We start from the raw sequence: 22825 nt of genomic DNA on the forward strand, positions 1-22825 counted from the left end.
CGCTCCGCCCCACGCCGGTTTCCAGGGAGATGGGCGCATGCGCAGCGTGACGGGCCTGGCTGGCGGAAGGAGGTGCTACGGCGGTGGCTCCGGCGCGCTTGCGCAATAGCTGAACGCGGGCGTTTCTTTCCACCCTTTTTTTCGAATTGCTTTTGGGGGTAGATTCGAGTTACAAAATGGCCGCCCGGAGCGTGTTCCGCGGCGTTCCCCCAGCGATCTCGGGCTGAGCCGGCGCTGTCGCCTCCCTGCCGCACACAGCGTGAGGGCCCCCCCCCCGGGGACATGGTGTTTGAGTCTCAGGGCTTGCGGAGCACCAAGTCCTCTGAGACCCGCAGTGCAGCACCGGAAGCGGCCGAGCGCGCACAGCCCGGCTACCACCAGCCGCTTCAAAACCCAGCGCCGCCGCTCCCCGGGTTTCGCCGCGCCCAAGACCCAGCTAGTGCTGCGGCTGCGGCCGGGCAGGTGAGAAGGCGGCTGGCGCGGGACGGGAAGGGGCTGAGAGCGGGAGCCTGGTGCTGAGAGCCTAGGGCCGGGAGGATGGGAGCGGGCTCGGGCCTGTGGGGGGGAGTGCGAGTGCGGGGCTGGGGACTGGACGCTGGGGGAGGGGACTCTCGGGAGGGGAGCGCCGGTCCAGGACGGGGGCACCGGAACCTCAGGAGGGGGATGTGGGTTCAAAGCTGGGGGTGGGACCCTGGGGAGAGATACGGAGCCGGGGAACGGGACCTCGTGGAGGGGTGTGTGGGTTCAGGGCCGGGATCCTAGGGAGGAGGGTGCGGGGCCGGGGGACCGGACCCCGGGAGGGGCTTGCGGGGCTGGAGAATGGGATCCTGGGGAGGGAGCGGGGTGCAGGGCTAGGGGCGGGAGCCGTGGGTCGGGCGCGCGGGTGGGCGGCGGCGGGTGGAGGGTGGGGTGGGATGACAGCGGCGCGCAGCCCGGGCTGTCTGTGAAACGGGGCTCGGGCCTCCCCGGGCTCAGGCGTCGGACTCGAGTGAGGCTCGCCCTTGCGGCCCCGGCGGAGGTAAGGGGCTGGCAGGGCTGTCCCGGCTTGGTCGTCTCCGTTTCCTTCCTTGCGATGCCTCTCGATTCTTCTCCTTGGCCACCCCTCGTCTCTCTTCTCCTGGCCCCATTACCTCTCTGGCCTGGCTTCACTTTCTTACTGCGTTCCCGGGTCATCGATCACCCCTTTGCTCAATTTCATTAAGAAACGGTTTGGGGATTTAGTATTTCTGTCTGCTTAGTTGGTCCCCTTGTTCTCTCCGTCCAACAAGGGACCTCGCTATTAAGTGTAGCCAAATCTGTGTTTTCGTTTTAAGCTGATGTTGACAAGTTCAGCTCCAAGGGCAGAGCAGCACCGGATGCCAGAGACCACATAACTATATCAGGCACAAACGTTTTTTCCAGTTTGCCTAGTCTCCTACCACGTTGCTTGATGCCTAGCAATCATGTCAGATTTGGTGTGTGTGTTTTTTTTACCCACAAGCACAAACGTTTTTTAAATTTCGTTTTATTGGTTGGTTGAGATTCGGGTCACCATGCCGGAGTGTAGTGGTGGCTCACTGTAGCCTCAAACTCCTGGGCTCAGGTGCTTCTCCTGCCTCAGTCTTCCAAGTAGCTGGGACCACAGATGTGCGCCACTTTACCCGGCTAAGTTTTTATTTGTATTTATTAATCTAATCTATGTCTCTTTATTTTTGTAGAGACCAGGTAAGCTTCCAACTCCTGGCTTTCAGTCATCCTTCTGCCTCTCTTAAATTTTTTATAATAGGAGCTAGAGGTAAGACTCTCCAGGTGACAGCCTTGTTCTGAGTAGTTTACAGAGTGTTTGTTTTTCTTTTCCACTTCTACCATAAAAGGAAAATGTATTGTCTGACGTGTCATGCTTTGACATAAAATAGGGATTTGGTAAAATGTTTTTAAAAGTCTGGTTTGTAATCCAAGTTATTCTTCCATGCTGCAGTGCTACGACTTTGAAGTTTTGGAGGGAAGATGGTAGTTAATAGCCTTTGCTTCTAATTAAACTTGTTTTTTAAATAATTCGTTAAGCCCTTCCTCTGCTCCAGGCACTGTTTTTTGTTGTTGTTGTTGTTTAGACGAGTCTCACTCTGTCGCCTAGGGCTGGAGTGCAGTGGCACAATCTTGGCTCACTGCAGCCTCCACCTCCCAGGTTCAAGCAATTCTCCTGCCTCAGCCTCCTGAGTAACTGGGACCACAGCCACCCGCCACCACGCCTGGCTAATTTTTTTTTTTTTTTTGAGGCGGAGTTTCGCTCTTGTTACCCAGGCTGGAGTGCAATGGCGCGATCTCGGCTCACCGCAACCTCCGCCTCCTGGGTTCAGGCAATTCTCCTGCCTCAGCCTCCTGAGTAGCTGGGATTACAGGCACGCGCCACCATGCCCAGCTGATTTTTTTTTTTTTTTTTTTTTTGTATTTTTAGTAGAGACGGGGTTTCACCATGTTGACCAGGATGGTCTTGATCTCTTGACCTCGTGATCCACCATGCCTGGCCAAATGCCCTTCCCTCCTCCCCACCCATGCTTATGGCAACAGTCTTGCTCTGTTGCCCAGGCTGGAGTGCAGTGACATGATCTCGGCTCACTGCAGCCTCCACCTGCCAGGTTCAGGCAGTCCTCCTGCCTTAGCCTTCCGAGTTAACTGGGATTACAGGTGCACGCCGCCACACTCGGCTAATTTTTGTATTTTTAGTAAAGATGGCGTTTCACCACGTTGGCCAGGCTGGTCTTGAACTCCTGACCTCAAGTGATCCACTCACTTCGGCCTCCCAAAGTGCTGGGATTACCAGCCTGAGCCACCTCTCCCAGCCAGCTCCAGGCACTATTCTAAGCCAGTCTTTTTTTATCTTTCTTAACTTTCTTAACACTTCTCTGTTCCACAGATGAAGAAACTGAGGCACAGAAATTAAACATAACTTGCCCAAGGTCTCACAGCTAAAACATGGCAAAACAGGGTTCCAGCATCTTTCTGTATTTTTTTCAAATGTTTTATGTACTATCCCAGATCACTGATCTAATGACAGGCAGGACACCTGCTGTTGGAGCTGGGCACTGATGGGGCATCTGGGGTATATCTGTAAACAAAGATCCCTGCCTCTTGGTTATATACTGATTTGATGAGTATGTTAGGACGTGGAAGCACCTACGTTTATTTAGACTATTTTACTGTGCCACCTGTCTCCACTGTGGTATGAGTTAGAAGGTAAAATTTTCCTGTTACAGTTATTGTGCATTCAGCTCCATCCTTTTTTCTCCATAGTTAATCTTTTTTTTCTTTCCTAAAAAAGACGCAGTCTCGCTGTGTCACAAAGGCTGGAGTACAGTGGCGCGATCACAACTCACTGCAACCTCTGCCTCCTGGTTTCACGCGATTCTCCTGCCTCAGCCTCCCGAGTAGCTGGGATTACAGGCGCCGCCACCACCACCACAACTGGCTAATATTTGTATTTTTAGTAGAGACAGGGTTTCACCTTGTTGGCCAGGCTGGTCTCAAACTCCTGATCTCAAGTGATCCTCCTGCCTTAGCCTCCCAAAGTGCTGGGGTTACAGGCATGAGGCGCTGCGCTGGCCCCACAGTGAATCTTAAATAGCAAATATGACCATTGCGACTTCTTCTCCAGTGCTCTGATGGAGATGTTAATGAGGAGGAAAATTGCCAGAAAAATCCGTACAGAGACCTGGTTTCTGAACAGTAAAGAATTAGGTGTATTCCTGTGTTTCTTTTTGTTTGTATGGCAAAGGTTAATGACAAAACCAGGTGTTTTTGGGAGGACATTAAAAAGAGAGTTCCCAGGCAATGAGAAGTGTCTTTGTTTCTCATGCTTTATATTTTAGAATCTTAGACTTTAAAATCATTTGTAACCAGAAAAATAGTACATACTTAGAAAATGTAAAAATCATTAAGATGTATGAAAAGCTGAAAGCCCCTATGTAATTACTCTACTGGGCATCAGATTTTAGAGGCCTTTGGAATGCTAACATTTGCATTTTACTTTGTAGATACTAAAGAGTGGTGAGTCACTTTATATCTTAGTGACCGCAGAGTTCTAGGAAGCTTCCTCGGGTGTGTTGTGGTGTTGAGGGCAAACAGGAGTGGGGAGAGTATCAGGAAGGAGTTCAGGCAGGCTCACCAAGACCTGGCAGGTCCGCATAACTAATCAGTAAGTTCCTGGGCGAGGTGTGTAGCAAGGGAAATGAGAAGGTGTTTTTGTCCAGCTGAAGAGTTAGCGAAGAAGTCAGCACCACGCTCAGCAGAGCTCTGGGTTGTGGGGGGATTTTGTTACGATACCAGGATCAGAAAACAAATTGCAGATTTTAAGGGCTGGACAGGAGCACCCTCTTTGGATAGTTGCTGGAGTCCACTGCAGAGTTTGTGCTGTTCCCCAACTCGTGTGCCTTCCACTAATGCCATGGTATTGAAGAGTTAAGCCATTGATTTATTTTTGAAAGGTTATACGTTCTCAGAATACTAATACATCAATATTAATCATTTTGAACTTTTTTTTTTTTTTTTTTTTTTTTTTGAGATGAAATCTTGCTCTTATTCCCCAGTCTGGAGTGCATTGGCGAGATCTCAACTCACTGGGACCTCGCCTCCCGGGTTCAAGTGATTCTCCAGTAGCTGGGATTACAGGCACCTGCCACCATGCCTGGCTGATTTTTGTATTTTTAATAGAAGCAGGGTTTCACCATGTTGCCAGGTTGGTCTCAGACTCCTGACCTCAGGTCATCCGCCCGACTTGGCCTCCCAAAGTGCTAGGATTACAGGCGTGAGCCACCATGCTCGGCCTCATTTTGAACTTCTAAATGTCTTAGCAATATGCAGTTTGGAGCAATGAAATGTTCAGCCTTGGGAACCATGTATCTCTGTCTAGTGTAGCCTAAAAAACAGTATTCCTGTTGTGAAGTTGTTTCCAGTGCCTTATTGATATTCTTACTGAAAGATACACTTCTTTAATGGGTCATCTTTAAAAGAATTTTAAATTCTAAATTTTAAAATTATTTTGCTTATGGCAAAACTTTTAAGTATATGCATAGAATAAGTTAAGGACTATTTGATCATATATACAGTACTTCAGATTCCAGATATTAAAAATCAATTGATATTTTAATTTTTCCAAATTGAGTTGGTTTAGTGTTATTTAGGAGTGCTGGTGTTCCCTAGGAATCTTCTTCTGCCCCCTAGAAAAAGCCTTTATTGGATTTGTAACACTGGAGCCTAATAGCACCATTGTGAAGTTCTCATTAAAGCAGTTTCCAGTGGCATCAGAGGTGTTTTACTTCACTTCATACTAGAGTTAATTTTTTAAACTCTGTATAAGAATTTATTCATTTAGAAAAGTAAACTTTTTACTTCTGTTTTCTGTAACTTAGGTTGAAAACATGGCCAAAAGAATTGCTGAGAAGGAATTGACAGATAAGAATTGGGATCAAGAGGATGAAGCTGAAGAGGTAAAAAATAGCTTCCCTAAGAGTGATTTCCTGTTTATTCTGCCTTTTAAATTCATTTTAGGCTTCCTCGTGAAGACTTGTGATAAAACTAAAGGACCTTTCTAAAAATGTCATGAATGGGAGATGATAAGAAATCGTATGACCTGTATTTAGTGTAGAAATTTATTAATTACATTTCTTATGACCTCTAGTTAGTGTAGAAATTTATTACATTTAGTTGTGCTTTTGCACTAGTGCCTGTTCCTTAAATATTCTCCTTAATAGAAGAACTTTCCTCCTGAGTTTCGTATCCTTGAGGCATTCTAAACTCACGGTTTGCAGTAAGCCGTTTTAGTCATGACTGAAGGCTGAGTTAAGTAATCTAGTCATGAACTTAGCATACTGCTCAGATGTGAAAAGTGGCACACTGTCACCATCTCCGTCTGCAGTGTTCTCTTTCCCTAATGCTTCTTGGAGGCTTGCTTTATTTCCTGTGGGGTTTTTTTGTTTTTGTTTTTGTTTTTTTCTTTTTTGAAATGGAGTCTCACTTTGTTGCCCACGTGGGAGTACAGTGGCACAGTCTTGGCTCACTGCAACCCCCGCCTCCAGGGTTCAAAAGATTCTCCTGCCTCAGCCTCCTGAACACTGAGATTACAGGCATACACCCCCATGCCTGGCTAATTTTTTTGTATTTTTAGTAGAGACAGGGTTTCACCATGTTGGTCAGGCTGGTCTTGGACTCCTGACCTTGTGATCCACACGACTTGGCCTCCCAAAGTACTGGGATTACAGACATGAGCCACCGCGCCTGGCCATTTCCTGTTCTTAATGGTAGATCTGAGACCCGTAACAATTGCATTTATAGGAATAGAATTTAGATAGGCCTAGTTTCTTTTCCAGCAAAATAAAAATGGTCTCCCCTGAGGAAATCTGATCATTTTTCCCTTATAAACAGTAGGACTGGGCATCATAGAGAGACCCCCATCGCTATTAAAAAATAATTTTTTTTTAATTAGCTGAACATGGTGGCACGAGCCTATAGTCACAGTAGTTCAGGAAGCTGAGGGTTGCTTGAGCCCAGGAGTTCAAGACTGCAGTGACCTATGATTACGCCACTGCACTCCAGCCTGGGTAACAGCATGAGACCCTGCCTCAAAAACCAAGACTAGAACACATCTTACAGTGCCTTATCAGCAGTGTGTTACTCCGAGGCCAGATCACTAAGGAAATCTGTAACCAAGCTAACCTTTCAGGTTAACAGCATAGTGCTAAGTAAACAAAAGTTTAAAAACTTGCAGGTGTTCTGAAGCTTATTCTTAGACTGCCATCTTCTTTCTGAATCTTTTCTAGTACTGGTACGTTTTTCTTTACAAGTGCATGCACTCGCATATGTTTAGGGAAACTAGAATCATAAGGATTTTATGTTTGGTGAGCTAAACTGACTGGTGCTTTTTAACCATGTCTTTTGGTTTTTTGTTGGTGGTGGTTTAAGGTCTTAAGCACAGTTACATTCTGGGCTATAGTAACAACTAGATTACCATTAACAATTTGCTTAGACATTGAAATATTCAGGAATGAAAGAACTCCCATTTGAACATATGCTAATGAAATAAGTGTGCAAAGATTACGTTTAGTTAAGTGCATTTAACTTGGGACAAGTGCAGGCAGATGGTCCCCTCTGAGTGTAGGGATCCCATTAAGTGTAATAAAATCTGAAACAGCTATAGGTAGAATTTTTGCATGGGAAATATTTTATTCCAACCCTACAGGGTAAAAGAAGGGTTGTAAACTAAAGCCAAAGATCTTCAGCAGATTTCTGATGTGGATGTCAGGAATGTGGACATCAGTGCGCTTTGAGTACACTGTAGAAAAGCACTAGTTTTCCAGCAGGGTCTTAGGTGCCTCTGTGGCCTTTTGTACAGTGCGCAAGTTGGGCAGGACTCATCTTAAAAATCATGTGTATGTTATAAATATAAAATTTATTTATTTTTTGAGGCAGAGTCTTGGTGTGTTGCCCAGGCTGGAGTACAGTGGTGATGTCTCAGCTCACTGCAACCTCTGCCTCCTAGGTTCAAGCAGTTCTCCTGCCTCAGCCTCCCAAGTGGCTGGGATTACAGGTGCCCACCACCATATCCAGCTAATTTTTGTATTTTTAGTAGAGACAGAACTTTGCCATGTTGGCCATACTGGTCTCAAACTCCTGACCCTCAGGTGATCCACCCGTCTCAGCCTCCCAAAGTGCTAGGATTATAGGCATGAGCCACTGTGCCTGGCCAAAATTTATTTTTTGAAAGGCTATGAACAGTGGCTCAGTTCTAGCTTCTTGTTATTGTTGAACATTTTATCAGCTTTTTGGCTTTATCTGTTTAATTTGTACTGTCTTGCAGGTGGGAACATTCTCACTGGCCAGTGAGGAAGTCTTGAAGAACAGAGCAATAAAGAAAGCAAAGCGCAGAAATGTGGGGTTTGAGGTGAGTGCTTCCTCCCAGCTCCCGCTATGAAATACTCATTTGATATCTGAGTTGCACAGCATTCCCTCCGCTGGGAGCTGTGATACCAACAAATGCTTTCTCAAAATGCTTATTCTTTGATGTAGATCACGGGCGATAGAGAAAAACAATAAACACAGGTCTGGACCTTAATAAAGGGAGCTTATGCAGCTGAGGAAATAAATATAGACAAATTCAAGTTGATAGACAATATGGAAAAGAAAAACGAGCATACAGAGGTGGGCAAAGTGGCATCAGATTGGAGTAAGAAAGGAAAATGCAAGGATCTTCTGAGAGTCGTGTCTGCTCCCTGGGATCGAGGCTTGGGTAGGGGGAGCCCTTTTGCTTTGGTAGAAGCATTTCATGTGTGGATTTTCTTTCTAGTATAGTATAGTATAGTCTAGTATAGTATATAAAAGTGATTCATTCCTGTGCTAAGAAAAAGATTAATTGTAACTCTTAAATTGAAATAATGTGGTATTAAGCAATCACTCCGCATCTAAGAACTCTTTCCCAGTGTAGTCCTCTCCCTTCAGATACATTCTATACCCAAGAGCATGTGGTCTTGGTGGCCTGGACATCTGGTGTTAGGCAGGAGAAGCCACTTTGAACATCCTGGGTGGCAGCTTTGAAATAAATCTACCTTACCCCACGTTCTGCAGTGTTTAATTTTAAAAATCAAGAATATATTCTTGGGTATCTCTAATCTGAAAATGCAAAATGCTCCGAGATATGAAGCTTTTTGAGCACCAACATGATGTTCCAAGGAAATGCTCATGGGAAGATTTCAGATGGTCAGATTAGAGGTGCCATGCCAGTAAGCATAACGCAGACGTCCCGAGAGCAGAAACATTTCCATTCCTAAGCATTCTCCTTAAAGGACACACAAGCTGTTACAGCTAGTGCTCGACTTAACGACCACGATTGGGACCGGCAGACCAGTCGTAACACGATTTGGTCGTAAGTTGAGTAGGCTATATGTACGGTTGAAATGGTGTACACGGAGATGGTAGTGCTGCCGGAAGCTGGTCCGCACTGTCTTACGCCCAACCGGGCAACGTTTGCGCTGCCAGACGCAGAGCAGTCATGGCTAGCGATTGTGGTCATAAAGCCGAATGGTCGTAAGCGGCATAGGTCGTAAGTCGATCGATACCTGTATTTCTCTTTTATTTCCAAATAAAAAGGATAGTAAAGATAGATTGTTCACGCTTTGAGAAACTATGAAAAGAAATTATTACAAAAATATTAGTTACATTGCCAAAGTTTGATTGTAAAATTTTTTCCATTTGAAAATATGTAAGGAAGGGAGCCAGGTAGGTGGCAGTGGTGGGGAGGCAGTCTGAGACAGCCAGTCAGTCCCTTGAAGCGTCTCATAAATGTCATGGTATGTGTTAATGGGAAAACAATTCAAATTTCAAAAATATTTGCAATTTTCCTAGAATATATTACTGTTGATGTTAATAGATATTGCATAATTCAAGGCAGAGATACGTAATCATATATCAAGTCGATTCTCAAGTGGTTTTGGGTAGTCACTTGGCTAGTGAATGCCATGGCTGACACTATACGTCTGCCTTCTTTATCTGCTCCATTGCATGCTCTAGATGCATGAGAAGAACATCATTTCCTGAAGTTGTAAAAGCTCGTTCATGTAGAACTTCAGGTCAATAGGGGTTGCACTGCAAAGAAAGGAAATGGGTACAGGGGAAGCGTTATCTAAGATCCAAGCTAGAGATTAGGTCTTCTGTTTTATAATTACTTACATTTTGCTTAAAGATTGTATTAATTTCTTATTTGACAAAAATTATATGCTTATGGTGTATAACATGGTGTTATTTTCAAGTGTACAATATGTTATTACTTGTAGTCTCCCTGTGGTACAGTAAACCTGTTCAACTTCAGGTTTTTTATCTTTATTCTGGCCTGATTTTATGAATTGCCTTGACTAGTGACTAGGTGATCGATGTAGATATTGAGCTGAGTGATGTTTGATGGCTCTTTCACTGAGAAGATACAATCAGGGGAGGGATGGCTTAAGGAGGAAATGGCTGATCTTGGAAATGTGTTTGGAAGGACTCGGTACACTCAAGTGGAAAGGCCCTAAAGGACCGCTAGGTATAGAACAGGAATTAGGGCGAGGATGGGCACAGCTCCGGGAGCTCTTGCGGGGATTGAGGCCATGGGACTAGACCAGAAGAGGCATGTAAGTGGAGAGGGTCTCAGGGAGAATGAGAAACAACAGCTCACTGCGGAAGCCAAGGGAAGTCATTCTCAGGGAGGGGCATCCACCTGTCCATTCGAAGGAAGGTTAAGAGGTCGAAACAGTGCAGACCATAATCTACAACTTCAGCTGAAGGGATGAGGGAGGGAGAGGGCAGCAGCCCTTGGGCTACTAAGGGAAATTGAATATATGTAAATAATAGAAATCCACAGATAGTTTTTGCTGTAACTCTTAGCCTGAAGTTTTCATCAGAACTTGAATATTAGGAAAATTAAATGTCATGTCACCCACCAGAATGCTGCAATGTGGTTTTTCCTCAATAGTGGATTCAGTAGATCTACTGAGCACTGGAGATACATTGGTGAGTTAAAAACACCAACATTTCCTGTCCTTTGGAAAAGAAACAAATAAATACATAGTATTCATTTTCCCTCTGTAAGTGCCAGGGGGAGAATAAAACCAGTGAGGGAGACTGACCAATGCTGGGTGTGTCAGTACCCATGGAGCCCAGATGGGCATGTTTCTTTCTCTTTCTTTCTTTTGTTTTTTCTTTTGTGACACAAGGTCTTTGTTGCTCAAGCTGTAGTGCAGTGGCACAACCTTGATGCGCTACAAGCACTGCCTCCTGAGCTGAAGCAATCCCGCCTTACCCTCCTGAGTAGCTGGGACTACAGGCATGTGCCCCCACGCCCAGCTAAATTTTGCAGAGACCTGGTTGGTCTCGAACTCCTGGGCTCATGCGACCTGACTGCCTTGGCCTCCCAAAGTGCTAGGATTACAGGCATGAGCCACCACACCCGGCCCCCAGATGTTTATCTTCTTAATCAACTTTTACTCTCATTTTTCTGAATATCTTTTGTTTAACTTGTGGTTTTAGACTTTTTATGATGACTCTAGAGCTGATTTACTATCGGCAGTTTCCAAAATCCCTATGAATACCAAGTGTCTTTTAAATCTGTGCAGAATTGAAGGTTCTGAAAAGCCACTTGTGTCTTTACAGTTTGTCCATGAATCACTGTTTTAAAATAACAGCTATCAGTTTGGTGTGTTTGGAATTTTAAATGATGAAAAATCAAATTTAGAGCAACAGAATCTAAGCTGTATTTATGCATTAAAACTCATTTAAGTTAAAATTGTACCTTTGCCTGACTTCATTGCCATAAATATATCAGTGGTCAGTGAACATCTGAAATTCTGTAGATGAGATTGAAACTTTGGTTTTAGAAAAATATGCAATAATATTTAGGCTAACTGGCCTGTTTAGTAAATTAAAAGGTTCCAGTTTAATTTTCTTTGGTGAAATTGTACACTCATGTGGAAACTTAAGATTTGTGAACTCTGTCTTAGATGTTTGGTCTAAGAAGCAGATCACTTCCTGTAATGTAATCACTTCTTTGAACAACAAAAAAAAGGGCTTCTAAAAATTGTAGTGAGTTTATTTAGCAAAGCACTATAGATGGAGGAAACTTTCTCTAAAAGTTCCAGGGGCAGAGAGCGGCTTTAGCATCCATAAGGAATGCCAGCATTTCCAGAGCATTTTGGGTTAGAGATGTGAGCAGGCTAGCACGAAGGGGAAAGGCCTACTAGAAAACCATGTTCAAACAACCGAGTACAAGGAAGCAGTGAGAAAAACGAGGCTAAAAGGTTGTCCTGGGTTGCTCAACTAACAGGAGCATGTAGATTTGAGACTTGATCATCTGTGCAGGTTTTTGTAGGCTGAAAGCTACAGATGTTCTTAAGAAATTAGGTAAATGGATATTTTTAGTTAACCTAACTTGATGTTTCTATAATTTCTGTAGGCAATAAATGGTCTTTGATTGAGTAGTACATGAAGAATCTTTCATTTTGGATTTAGTTTTATTGAGACACTTCGGTTATTCTGAGGCTGGGTGGTGGGTACATAAGTTTATAGCATTAGTCTTTTATGTCCTAAAAATATACATAATACATTTTTAAAAATATATTTTTTAAATGTCCTTCCTGCCTATTTCAGGAAGGCAGCTTTGGGTTGTAAAGCTGTTCTTATGAGTAAAATCTTCCCATCTCATTTCTTCTACTTGTGCCAGCAATTTGCCTTACAATGCCGATTGCATATATGGAGTCTGAGTGCTATTTAGCCGAGTTGAGATTGTCACTCACTTGCTTATTTGGTAGTCAGAAGTATACTTGGCTGCGTGTGGTGGCTCATGCCTGTAATCCCAGCACTTTGGGAAGCTGATGTGGGTGGATCACGAGGTCAGGAGATTGATACCATCCTGGCTAACACAGCGAAACCCTGTCTCTACTAAAAATACAAAAAAGTAGCCGGGCGTGGTGGTGCGCGCCTGTAGTCCCAGCTACTCGGGAGGCTGAGGCAGGAGAATCACTTGAACCCGGGAGGCAGAGGTTGCAGTGAGCCGAGATTGTGCCACTGCACTCCAGCCTGAGTGACCAAGCGAGACTCCATCTCAAAAAAAAAAAAAAAAAAGAAGTACTTACCTAATGTGTACTCTGTCTTTATATTTCAGTCTGAGAGTGGAGGAGCCTTTAAAGGTTTTAAAGGTTTGGTTGTACCTTCTGGAGGAGGACTGTTTCCTGGATTTGGTAGCAGTGCTGGAGGGAAGCCTTTAGAAGGACTTTCTAATGGAAACAATGTAACCAGTGCCCCTCCCTTCACCAGTGCAAGGGCAGCGGCAGAGCCCAAGGTAGCCTTTGGTAAGTAGGCTCCCATCCCCCAGCCACCTCTGTATAAGTAGAATCTATGGAAAAGCGCTTTGCAGAGATGTTTTTCTTACACCTACTCCGTGTCTTAGAACTATGTGAGCAAAACCAGCCTAATAATGAAAGAAATGGAACTTAGGGAGGTGTTGGTTATTTACAGAGTAAGTGGGTAGAGCACACAGGCTAAGATCCAAAACAGACCTTCATTTTGTTCTCAGCTCTGCCAGTTACCAGTTGTGTGACCCTGGCCTCTAAGCCTCAGATGTCCAGTTTTGAAAGGAGAATGACCCTCAGAATTGACCTAGAGTCAAAAGAGAAAAGAAAATGCTATATACACATATAGACCCTTTGTGTGCCAAGGACTTTCTGTGTGCCTCACACCAAAATGGATGCTAGGAACTCAGATGAGGTTGTCCGTAGCCAGGGTCCCTCCCAGGCTAGGTTTGTTTGGGTATGGGATGTGTTGATTGCCTGATCCTGTTTTGAGGGAAATGGTTAAAAACTCTTGGAATTAAGGCCGGGCGCGGTGGCTCAAGCCTGTAATCCCAGCACTTTAGGAGGCCGAGGCGGGTGGATCACGAGGTCAAGAGATCGAGACCATCCTGGTCAACACGGTGAAACCCCGTCTCTACTAAAACTACAAAAAATTAGCTGGGCATGGTGGTGCGTGCCTGTAATCCCAGCTACTCAGGAGGCTGAGGCAGGAGAATTGCCTGAACCCAGGAGGTGGAGGTTGCGGTGAGCCGAGATTGCGCCATTGCACTCCGGCCTGGGTAACAAGAGCGAAACTCCATCTCAAAAAAAAAAAACAAAAAACAAAAAACTCTTGGAATTAGCAACAGAAAATGCAGTCATGGGTTAAAATCTTAGGAATGATCCTGACTGGTTGAGTTGTATTTAGCTAATTATTCTGAAAGTGTACACTGTTTGATTTTAATTTGGCAGAATGTTTAGTGTGATTTAAAATACGCGCTTTCTGTTAAGATCTTTAACTACAGCCATCCCCTAGTATCCTGGGGATTGGTTTCAGCACCCCTTGGATGTTCAAGTCCCATAGTGAGACCAGCATAACTCTTGGATAGGAAAAGTGAGTGTTCATATCTACTGGTTCCGCATCTCCAGAGTACTGCATTGAGATGGGGTCTCGCTCTGTCACCCAGGCTGGAGTACATTGGTGTGATCTCGGCTCACTGCAGCCACAACCTCTGAGCTGAAGTGATCCTCCCACATCAGCCTTCCCAGTAGCTGGGACTGTCGGTTCATGCCACAACACCCAGCTAATTTTTGTATTTTTTTGTAAAGATGATGTTTTGCCATGTTGACTAGGCTGGTCTTAAACTCCTGAGCTCAAGCAATTGGCCTGCCTCAGCCTCCCAAAGTATTGGGACTATGAGCCTGAGCCGCTGTACCTGACTGAGTACCACATTTCACAGGTGTGGAACCTGCAGGTACAGAAGGCCAACTGTGCTTTAATACTGTTTATCCCGACAACCTTGGGATTAAGTGTTAACGCTGACCTACTATTCTGACAGTGCTGTAGGCATCCTTTGGTCTATGGCCACACCATCCTGGACACACCTGATCTCATCTCAGATAGGCATCCATTTGAAGGAAAAGATTATTTTAAAAATGTGTAGTACCTTAATGCAAGCATATGGTTGGTAGTGTTCTTGCATAAAGTTTGATTTGATCTTTATTAATCAGCTTTACTGATAACCGGTTACTAAATATTACTCCTTGAATACATATTTCTTGAGCTGTCACAAAAATCGGATACAGTTGGCCAGGCGCAGTGGTTCACGCCTGTAATCCCAGGATTTTGGGAGGCCAGGCAGGTGGATCACAAGGTCAGGAGTTTGAGACTGGCCTGGCCAACATGGTGAAACCCCGTCTCTATTAAAAATACAAAAAATTAGCCGGGCATGGTGGCAGGTGCCTGTAATCCCAGCCACTTGGGAGGCTGAGGCAGGAGAATTGCTTGAACCCAGGAGGCAGAGGTTGCAGTGAGCTGAGATCGCACTCCAGCCTGGGTGACAGAGCAAGACTCTGTCTCGGGGATGGGAGGAAAGATAGGATACAATAAAAGCAAAAGTATGAAGGCAGAATGGCACAAAAGTCTAGATGATTCCATCAAGTTTGTCTTGAATGATTTAATTATTGACATCCTATAGGTTCTCTTGCTGCAAATGGCCCTACCGCCTTGGTTGAGAAAAAAGTTTCAAATCCCAAAACGAATGGGGACAGTCAGCAGCCCTCCTCCTCTGGCCTTGCTTCCAGTAAAGCTTGTGTCGGGAATGCCTATCACAAGCAGTTGGCTGCCTTGAACTGCTCTGTCCGGGATTGGATAGTGAAGCACGTGAATACAAACCCACTCTGTGATCTGACGCCTATCTTTAAAGACTATGAGAAATACCTAACAAACATTGAACAGCAGCACGGGGATGGTGGCAGGAATTCTGAAAGCGAATCTAACAAAACGGCGGTTGAAACACAGTCTTTCTCCCTTTTTGGCTCAACAAAATTACAGCAAGAGTCAACGTTTTTGTTTCATGGCAACAAAACTGAAGATACACCTGAAAAGAAGGTGGAGGTTGCAACTGAAAAAAAAACGGACCCATCACTAGGAGCAACAAGTGCCTCATTTAACTTCGGCAAGAAAGTTGATAGCTCTGTTGTGGGCTCATTAAGCTCTGTCCCCCTGACTGGATTTTCATTTTCCCCCGGAAACTCCAGTTTATTTGGCAAAGATACTACCCAGAGTAAACCGGTCTCATCACCATTTCCCGCTAAACCATCGGAGGGCCAAGTAGGTGACAGTAGTGAATGCAAAGGTAAGTACCAGGCTTGTCACTGGATTTAGGTTTGCGGAAGATTTGTGTTTCTTGAGAAAGGTAGAGGCCTGGATTTGGAATTGATCCGGAGTCACATTGAGACGTTGTCGCCCGCTCCGTGTTTGATTCTGAGTTTCAGATTCCTTATTTTTAAAAGAGTAAGTCCTATTTTGTAGGGTTGTTTATAAGGACTAAAAATAATAAAAATGAATTTTAAAACATCTGACCCTGAAAAGTCTCAAACACACATGGCATAGCATATGAAAAAGAAGTAAAGACATTTTTTGAAAATTGTGTTTTGGAAAATTTCGTGAAGTTCATTATGAATGTCCCCTCAATCGACCTGGACTTAGGAGATTTGACTGTAAATAAAGTCACGTGGCAAAACAGTACTTGACTATACAGTAAAAATGTAGACTTTGCATAGCTACAGAGAACAAATCCTCCTGTGGGTTTGGAGGTACCTCCTTTCCAGAGGACAGCCGTGGTGTCTAAGTGGCATCTCCTGTAGGTATCGTCAGTGCCCCAGACCAGGCAAAGTTCTGAGCCTTAGTCTGGGCTCTTCATTCCCTCTGTTTTTAGCTAAAAAGTAGGGTGACACCATAATACCACTTCCTCATATGGTGGTTGTGAACAAATTTTGTCTGTGAAGATACCCACTTGTAAGCAATTAAAAGTGAGACCGGCTGAGGTGGCCCACATCTGTGATCTCAGCACTTTGGGAGGCTGAAGTGGAAAGCTCACCTGAGGCCAGGAGTTTGAGACCAGCCTGGGCAGCATAGCAAGACCCCATCTCTACAAAAATTTTTTTAAAATACAGCCAGGCAAGGTGTTGGGTGTCTGTAGTCACAGCTGCTCTAGAGGCTGAGGTGGGAGCATCTCTTGAGCTCAGGAGTTCAAGGTTGCAGTCAGCCACGATTGCACCACTGCACTCCAGCCTGGGCAACACAGAAAGACTTTGTCTCAACAAAAGAAAAGGTATACTCCTCAGACATGTGAACATTGATCCTTGAGGAAGCAAACTGCATTTGCCAGTTTGCCACTGAAATATGTTTTTCTAGCAGGAAGCTAGACTTCCATTACTGTTTTGCCTTGCCCCACTTTCAAGTGTATGCTCAGGCACAGGCCCTCAGGACCAAGGGTAAAGCAAGTGTCTCCCCTTTTACTTCTTCTCAGCCTCCCAGAAATAAAGACACAGGGGGAGTCTTTTCCCGAGGCAGGCGCTGGGACAGCGACACTGGATTTGAATCGAGTCCCAGTGCATGCAGGACGCCCCTCAGTCCCTTGGTTATCACAGTTGACGCATCAGAAGACGGGAGATTGGAGTGATAAAATGGACAGTCCTGTCTGGTTTTAATGATGTGATCTAATCATCTGAGCATCACAGTTATTTTCTTAGAATTGCTTTTTAGTAAGGTTTTATGCAACTGCCATCCTCTTTAAGAGGATCTTTTATATATGTGGTTTTTAAATTTTTTTGAGATGGTCTCACTCTCACCCAGGCTAGAGTGCAATGGCACAATCACGGTTCACTGCAGCCTTGACCTCCCAGGCTCAAGCGAGCCTCCCATTTCAGTCCGCCAAGGACCTAGGTCCACAGGGATGCACTGCCACATCTAGTTAACTTTTTTGTTTTTTGTAGAGATGGTGGGGGCCTTCTCACCGTGTTGACTGGGCTGGTCTTGAACTCATGGGCTCAAGCGATCTTCCTGCCCGGACCATGCAGTGTGCTGGGATTACAGACATGAGCCACTGTACCTGGCCTAATACATGTGTTTAAATAGTGTTTTGTTTAAATGATGTCCCACATCTCCCATGTTTGGGAGACCCCATTAGTGGGTATACCATTGATACCAGAGCAGTGACCCATGTGGCAATTCAGACAAAGCTTAAATTACTTATGTTGGGGCTTTGGAATGATTTCTCTGACAGCTTGCCCCCTGTTTAAAAAGAAATGTATTTTTCTATCTTTGGCCATTATTGATACGGGTTGTGGATATATCGTGACAGGAATATACAGGGGTGAAGGTGTTAAAATCCTATCTGAGATGTCATTGTCGAGTGGGTAATTTGAATACAGATTGTTATTTTTCTGTAAATGTCATAAGTATGGAGATTTTTCCATTCTAAGGTTTTCTATGTACTGGGAGTTATTTTAGAATTAAGAAGTATATTCCCATTGAAAAGGATGCTTATTTTTCACAAAGTAGTTAAAATCCAGCAGGCACTCCCGACTCTGCCATCCCCACATTGGGTGTGCATTTTAGTCTGTGGGTACATGGAGTGCTCAGCTGGAGGCTTAGGATGTTACGTAACAAAGCTTCTGTTACTTTTTTAAGCTCTGGGTTGGAATCTGACTGAATTATTGTCATTTTTATAAAAGGTGGAGATGAAGAAGAGAGTGATGAGCCACCCAAAGTAGTAGTTACTGAAGTAAAAGAAGACGACGCTTTTTACTCCAAAAAGTAAGAATCACCAGAACCTGCTGGTGTGTGTGTTTTAGAGACGTGGTAGTGTGCTTCGGGCTGGAGAACGTCCTCACGGCACTGACTGAGCATTCAGTCTTGGGGTCAGGCTTTGCCTGCTCTCAAGTGGAACAGGAAAGAATTCTTGGCCAGTTTATTTTTAAAAAGCCAGTTCTAGAAATGTCCTGGTGGGCAGGTCTCACTCTTTTCTGTCACTTTAGCTCTTTTAAAGTACTTTAGAGACTGGCTCTCCATGATCTTCTCAACCCCCTCCCATCCCACCTTCTCTTCCTTTTTCTCCCTCCCGCTCCTACTCCCCTAACAAAGAAATCTCAAGTCACTGATTTCAGGTTTGGCTTCACTTACTTTACTCAGGAGGCATCTCTGATCCCTTCCTGGAGACTTGGTTGGCCTTTCTGGATTTTCTAATAGTCAAAAAGTTGTGCACAGTAACCATTCCTTCCTGTTTAGGAAGGTAAGAACTTGCATCTTCCTTTCAATTAAATGAGATTAGTTTTTAGAAAGATATTTGCTGAAAAAACTTTTGTGCAATTTCAGAAGCTTTTAAGATATATTTTTGTCATGCAAACATTTCAGAATAATGAGCCAGCAGTTTTCCATGTAACAGGTCACCACATCCTGTGGGATTCCCAGGTGTTAGTTTCAAGAACTTTTAAAAGAGGCCAACAGTTTCTTCTTTATGTGTTTAAATTTCATTACCCACATGACATAAAGGAGTGACTCAACGTTAAGTTTTGTTTTTTTTTTTAGAATGAATCAAATGAGGCCAGGTGCTATGGCTCACGCCTGTAATCCCAGCACTTTGGGAAGCTGAGATGGGCAGATCACCTGAGGTCAGGAGTTCCAGACCAACCTGGCCAACATGGTGAAACCCTGTCTCTACTAAAAATGCCAAAATTAGCCAGGTGCAATGGTGCATGCCTATAATCTCAGCTATTTGGAAGGCTGAGGCACAAGAATTACTTGAACTCGGGAAGCAGAGGTTGGAGTGAGCCAAGATCACGCCACTACACTCCAGCCTGGGCCACAGAATGAGAGACTGTCTCAAAATAAATACATGAATAAATAAATGAGTAGGGTTGTATTATTAATAACCTCAGGAGATGTATAGCATAGGAAGCTGGAAAGGTATTTGATTACTTTGTTATTAGACCCTACCCAAGAACGTTTTCCAAATTTATTTCAAAATGTTGGTCAGTCAAAAACTGAAGGAGCCTTGAGACTTTTTAAAGTAAGAAATAGGCCCAAAAAAAGGAGAGGCGGGCGCGATGCAGGACAGAATCTTTGACCTGTATTTGCTCCCGTCTTTAGAGGACCAGAGCAGCTCTCTGGAGCTCGGGGCCAAAGGAGCATAACAGGGAGGGAGGGCTGTTGAGCTCTTGAGTTTGACTGACTTGAGAACATGGTTTCAGAAAGTGTTATAACAAGTTTCATGGGGCCTATTGTTTAATTTGAAAAAATGGGGAGGGGTTTTAGTATCTCTAGGCAGATTTTCTTGTTCTGGTTTTTGCTCAGGCTCAGTTTGCATTAATTAAAGATTTATCCTGAAGTCCTGTACTCTCACTTAATACAGATTTTCCACACAAGTGTGAAGAGTGGTCGATAGAAAACTGTGACTTGATTCCTCATTGAGTGCTTGATGGGACCCATTACTTTTCTCCATAGGTGTAAACTATTTTACAAGAAGGACAATGAGTTTAAAGAGAAAGGCATAGGTACTCTGCATTTAAAACCTACAGCGAATCAGAAGACACAGCTTTTGGTGCGGGCAGACACCAATTTAGGTGGGTACCTTTTTTTCAGTTGGCACAAAATCATCATCATCACATAGTGTATAAAAGCCTTTACCCTGCTGATTCAAGGTTATTAATATATTTTTAAACAGCGCATTCTGGCCAAATTCATCCTACATTTATTGAGTATAGATTTAGTTTTGAGTCCCAGGATAATAGTGTGTAAGGAAACATAGATGTGTTAAAAGCTATAAACGAAATGATTCTTCATTTTCCTTTGTGTGAGGAATGTGACAAGCTAGAGATTAGGCAGTTTAATAAACACCCAAGGGAAATTAACCTTCTAAAGGAATCCTTTTCATATAGCAAGTAATCACTAACCCATCGCTGTCTACCCTCAGTCTTACCCTGAAAACAGTCCATTGCAAGGAGCCTAGCACCCAGAGGGAGGAAGGGCAGGCCTGAGGTGGAGTGTGCAGTAGTGGTGGTGAACAGTGGGCTGTGTGGCAGAAGGAACTCCAGGGAGGCGTTTTTCTTTCCCATGGGCTTAACTAGTGAGTAATAACATCACGGTCACGTCACTCTTGCCCAGGGAGCTGTGCTGGCCTCTGTGACAGAGATGTCCTTTGTTGGTGTGGCTCAGTGAAGACTCTGGGCTGTGCCACCGTGTTCTTTCACTGCAAAAACGGACAGCATTGGGAGGGCTGACAGTTCTGAGCAAGGCTGTTGGCTCTGTGAGAAACGCTGTGTGGGTGCAGAGACTCGGGCTGGAGCCTAGGGCGAGTCCTGCCTGAGGCTTATAGTTCTCGGAGGACCAGTCCTACTTTTGTGACATTCCCGTGGGCTCCCCGTTTCAGATCCATTAAGTTATTTTAATGTTTCATGTTTAGCATATTACAGACGCCTTTGGTGGAGCTGTAGTTTATGTAATTTTAATGGATTTTTGTTTGTTTACATACAGGCAACATATTGTTGAATGTTCTGATTCCGCCCAATATGCCATGTACGCGAACAGGGAAAAATAATGTTCTTATCGTCTGTGTTCCAAATCCACCAATTGATGAGAAGAACGCCACCATCCCAGTTACCATGTTGATCCGGGTAAAAACCAGCGAGGATGCAGATGAGTTGCACAAAATTTTACTGGAGAAAAAGGATGCCTGAGCACGCGAAGTCGGCTGTGGAATGATTACCAAGTTGCTGCTTCTCCCACCGCCCCTTAAAACTTAGTTTTTCTTCTCTTCCTTGACATTCTAAGAACTTACAGATAACTTAAAACTCCTGTGAAGATTACCGTAGCCAATAAAACCTTTAAATGTTAAGTGTCAAGAAACCGTACTCTCCCTTCTTAAGAACTGTCTAAAGTGTAAAATACATTTGAATGCAATTTTTGGAGGATTTTTTTTAATGTTCCCTTGTTTATTAAACTAACCATAAGCGATTTCTTCAAGGACTGCAATCAGGGTATCGATTCGCTTTCCCAAAGGCTCTTCCAACCGTGGGTTTTGGGGTCTGCCGCCACCACCACCAGAGAGGCTTTGGAACAGGGTGCCCGGCCGTGTCCAGAAGGAAGCTGGCCTGTATGCTTCTCTCTGGTGGGCTCGACCGACATGTGACTCGTTCTGTTACCAAGTGAACCGGACTGGCACGCTGTGACAGATGTTTGTCCTCTGCTTTTTGATTTTTAAGCTAAAATGTGAGTACTAAGTGTTCACCTCAGTGTTCTAATCATTGGCCTGTAACCCTGTGGGCCGCTTCACTAGAATTCAGGAATTGCATTTTCATTTTAAAAGGAAATGAGTAGCTTGTGAAGGAGTTTTTGGTTTTGTAGTTTCTATTCATGAGGTGCCGTTACTTCTTCATTCCCCTAAAGACAAAATTAAGGGGGATTGCCAGGAATGAGTTTAAAAGCACAAATTTGGTAGCTTATCATCTACACCATGGACAGTGAACCCGTATGAAATGAAAGTGAAGTCAAAACTATTGTAGAAAAATGATGCTTATAGGCATTTGTACCATGATCAACCCCACACGTATGAAAACCATTACCAAGTGAGGGCCTGGGAGCTTTGACACATGAGCCATGTGAATTCACTGGGAAGCATGGAAGAAGGTTGTGGAAGAGAAAATCGTGTATAAATTTTGCCTTTAACTTTAGACAGCAGTGTATTATGTGTTTGATACCTGAACTATCTTTTACTTTTTTAAGAAGATTCCATGTGTCTGGAAGGGAGCCATGGTTATGCACACAAATACCCATGTCACTTCTCCAGAGCCGTCAGGTAACATGAGCATTCTTTGAAGACTCTGGGCACATGAATGAGATTCAAAATTTAACTTTTAAATTTCCACTTTCATTTCTCATGAATCATTTGAGACTAGTACCAGCTGATCTTGTGTAGAGGCTGAGGGTCAGTGCCCAAGGGCTCACGTGTGTATGTTCTGATCTTCAGTGCAGAGTGTATTCTCATTTAGAAAATAGTCAAAATAATTGTGGACGGTACAGTTGCTTTTTTAAAACTACAATCTTTAGGTATAAAGTTTTTTTTTGAGGGGGAGGCAATTTTATGATCAGTTATGATTAACTCCTCAGTACCTGAGGTGTGTGATTGGGCCAATGCTGTCATGAGGTTCTTGCTGTACTTTCAGTGTTTTGATTCCACAGGGGGAATGTGGCCTAGTGTGTGGCTTTGGATGAATCCGTGTGGAGAGGTGTGCTTGCACTGTTAGAGGATGCATTCAGACGTAGCTGTAGGATGCACCTAGGGAGGACGTGGCCATTGTTTTTACATTTACTTTAGAATTGAGAATGCACGTGAGTTTTTGTTGCAGATGAGTTATAGTAAGCAAATGGTTGATGCTGTTAAAATAATATCGGCCCTGCCTGATTCACATGAGGTTTATCCAACTTTTAAAAAGATGAA

At 44.1% G+C, this 22825-nt stretch overlaps 1 protein-coding gene across 3 annotated transcripts; it reads left to right on the forward strand.

Moving 5' to 3' along the window:
* Window positions 1–6: 6 nt before the first annotated feature.
* NUP50 (nucleoporin 50) lies at window positions 7–22030 on the forward strand. 3 transcript variants are annotated; one of them, XM_032261430.1, is made up of 9 exons: window positions 350–462; window positions 1698–1774; window positions 5385–5462; window positions 7829–7912; window positions 12659–12845; window positions 15023–15682; window positions 18066–18147; window positions 19834–19952; window positions 20863–22030. In XM_032261430.1, the coding sequence occupies exons 3-9, from the start codon at window positions 5394–5396 to the stop codon at window positions 21063–21065; spliced, it is 1404 nt and encodes a 467-aa protein (XP_032117321.1). In that variant the 5' UTR covers window positions 350–462; window positions 1698–1774; window positions 5385–5393; the 3' UTR covers window positions 21066–22030. The 3 variants fall into 3 exon arrangements, with proteins under 3 accessions (XP_032117320.1, XP_032117321.1, XP_032117322.1); XM_032261429.1 differs by lacking the exon at window positions 1698–1774 and having other exon boundaries at window positions 7–462; XM_032261431.1 differs by lacking the exons at window positions 350–462; window positions 1698–1774 and adding an exon at window positions 4872–5284 and having other exon boundaries at window positions 5386–5462.
* Window positions 22031–22825: the final 795 nt, after the last annotated feature.

This window comes from Sapajus apella, unplaced genomic scaffold (genome assembly GCF_009761245.1).
Source record: "Sapajus apella isolate SASKATOON/1434 unplaced genomic scaffold, GSC_monkey_1.0 scaffold123, whole genome shotgun sequence".
In the NCBI taxonomy this organism is placed as follows: Eukaryota; Metazoa; Chordata; class Mammalia; order Primates; family Cebidae; genus Sapajus; species Sapajus apella.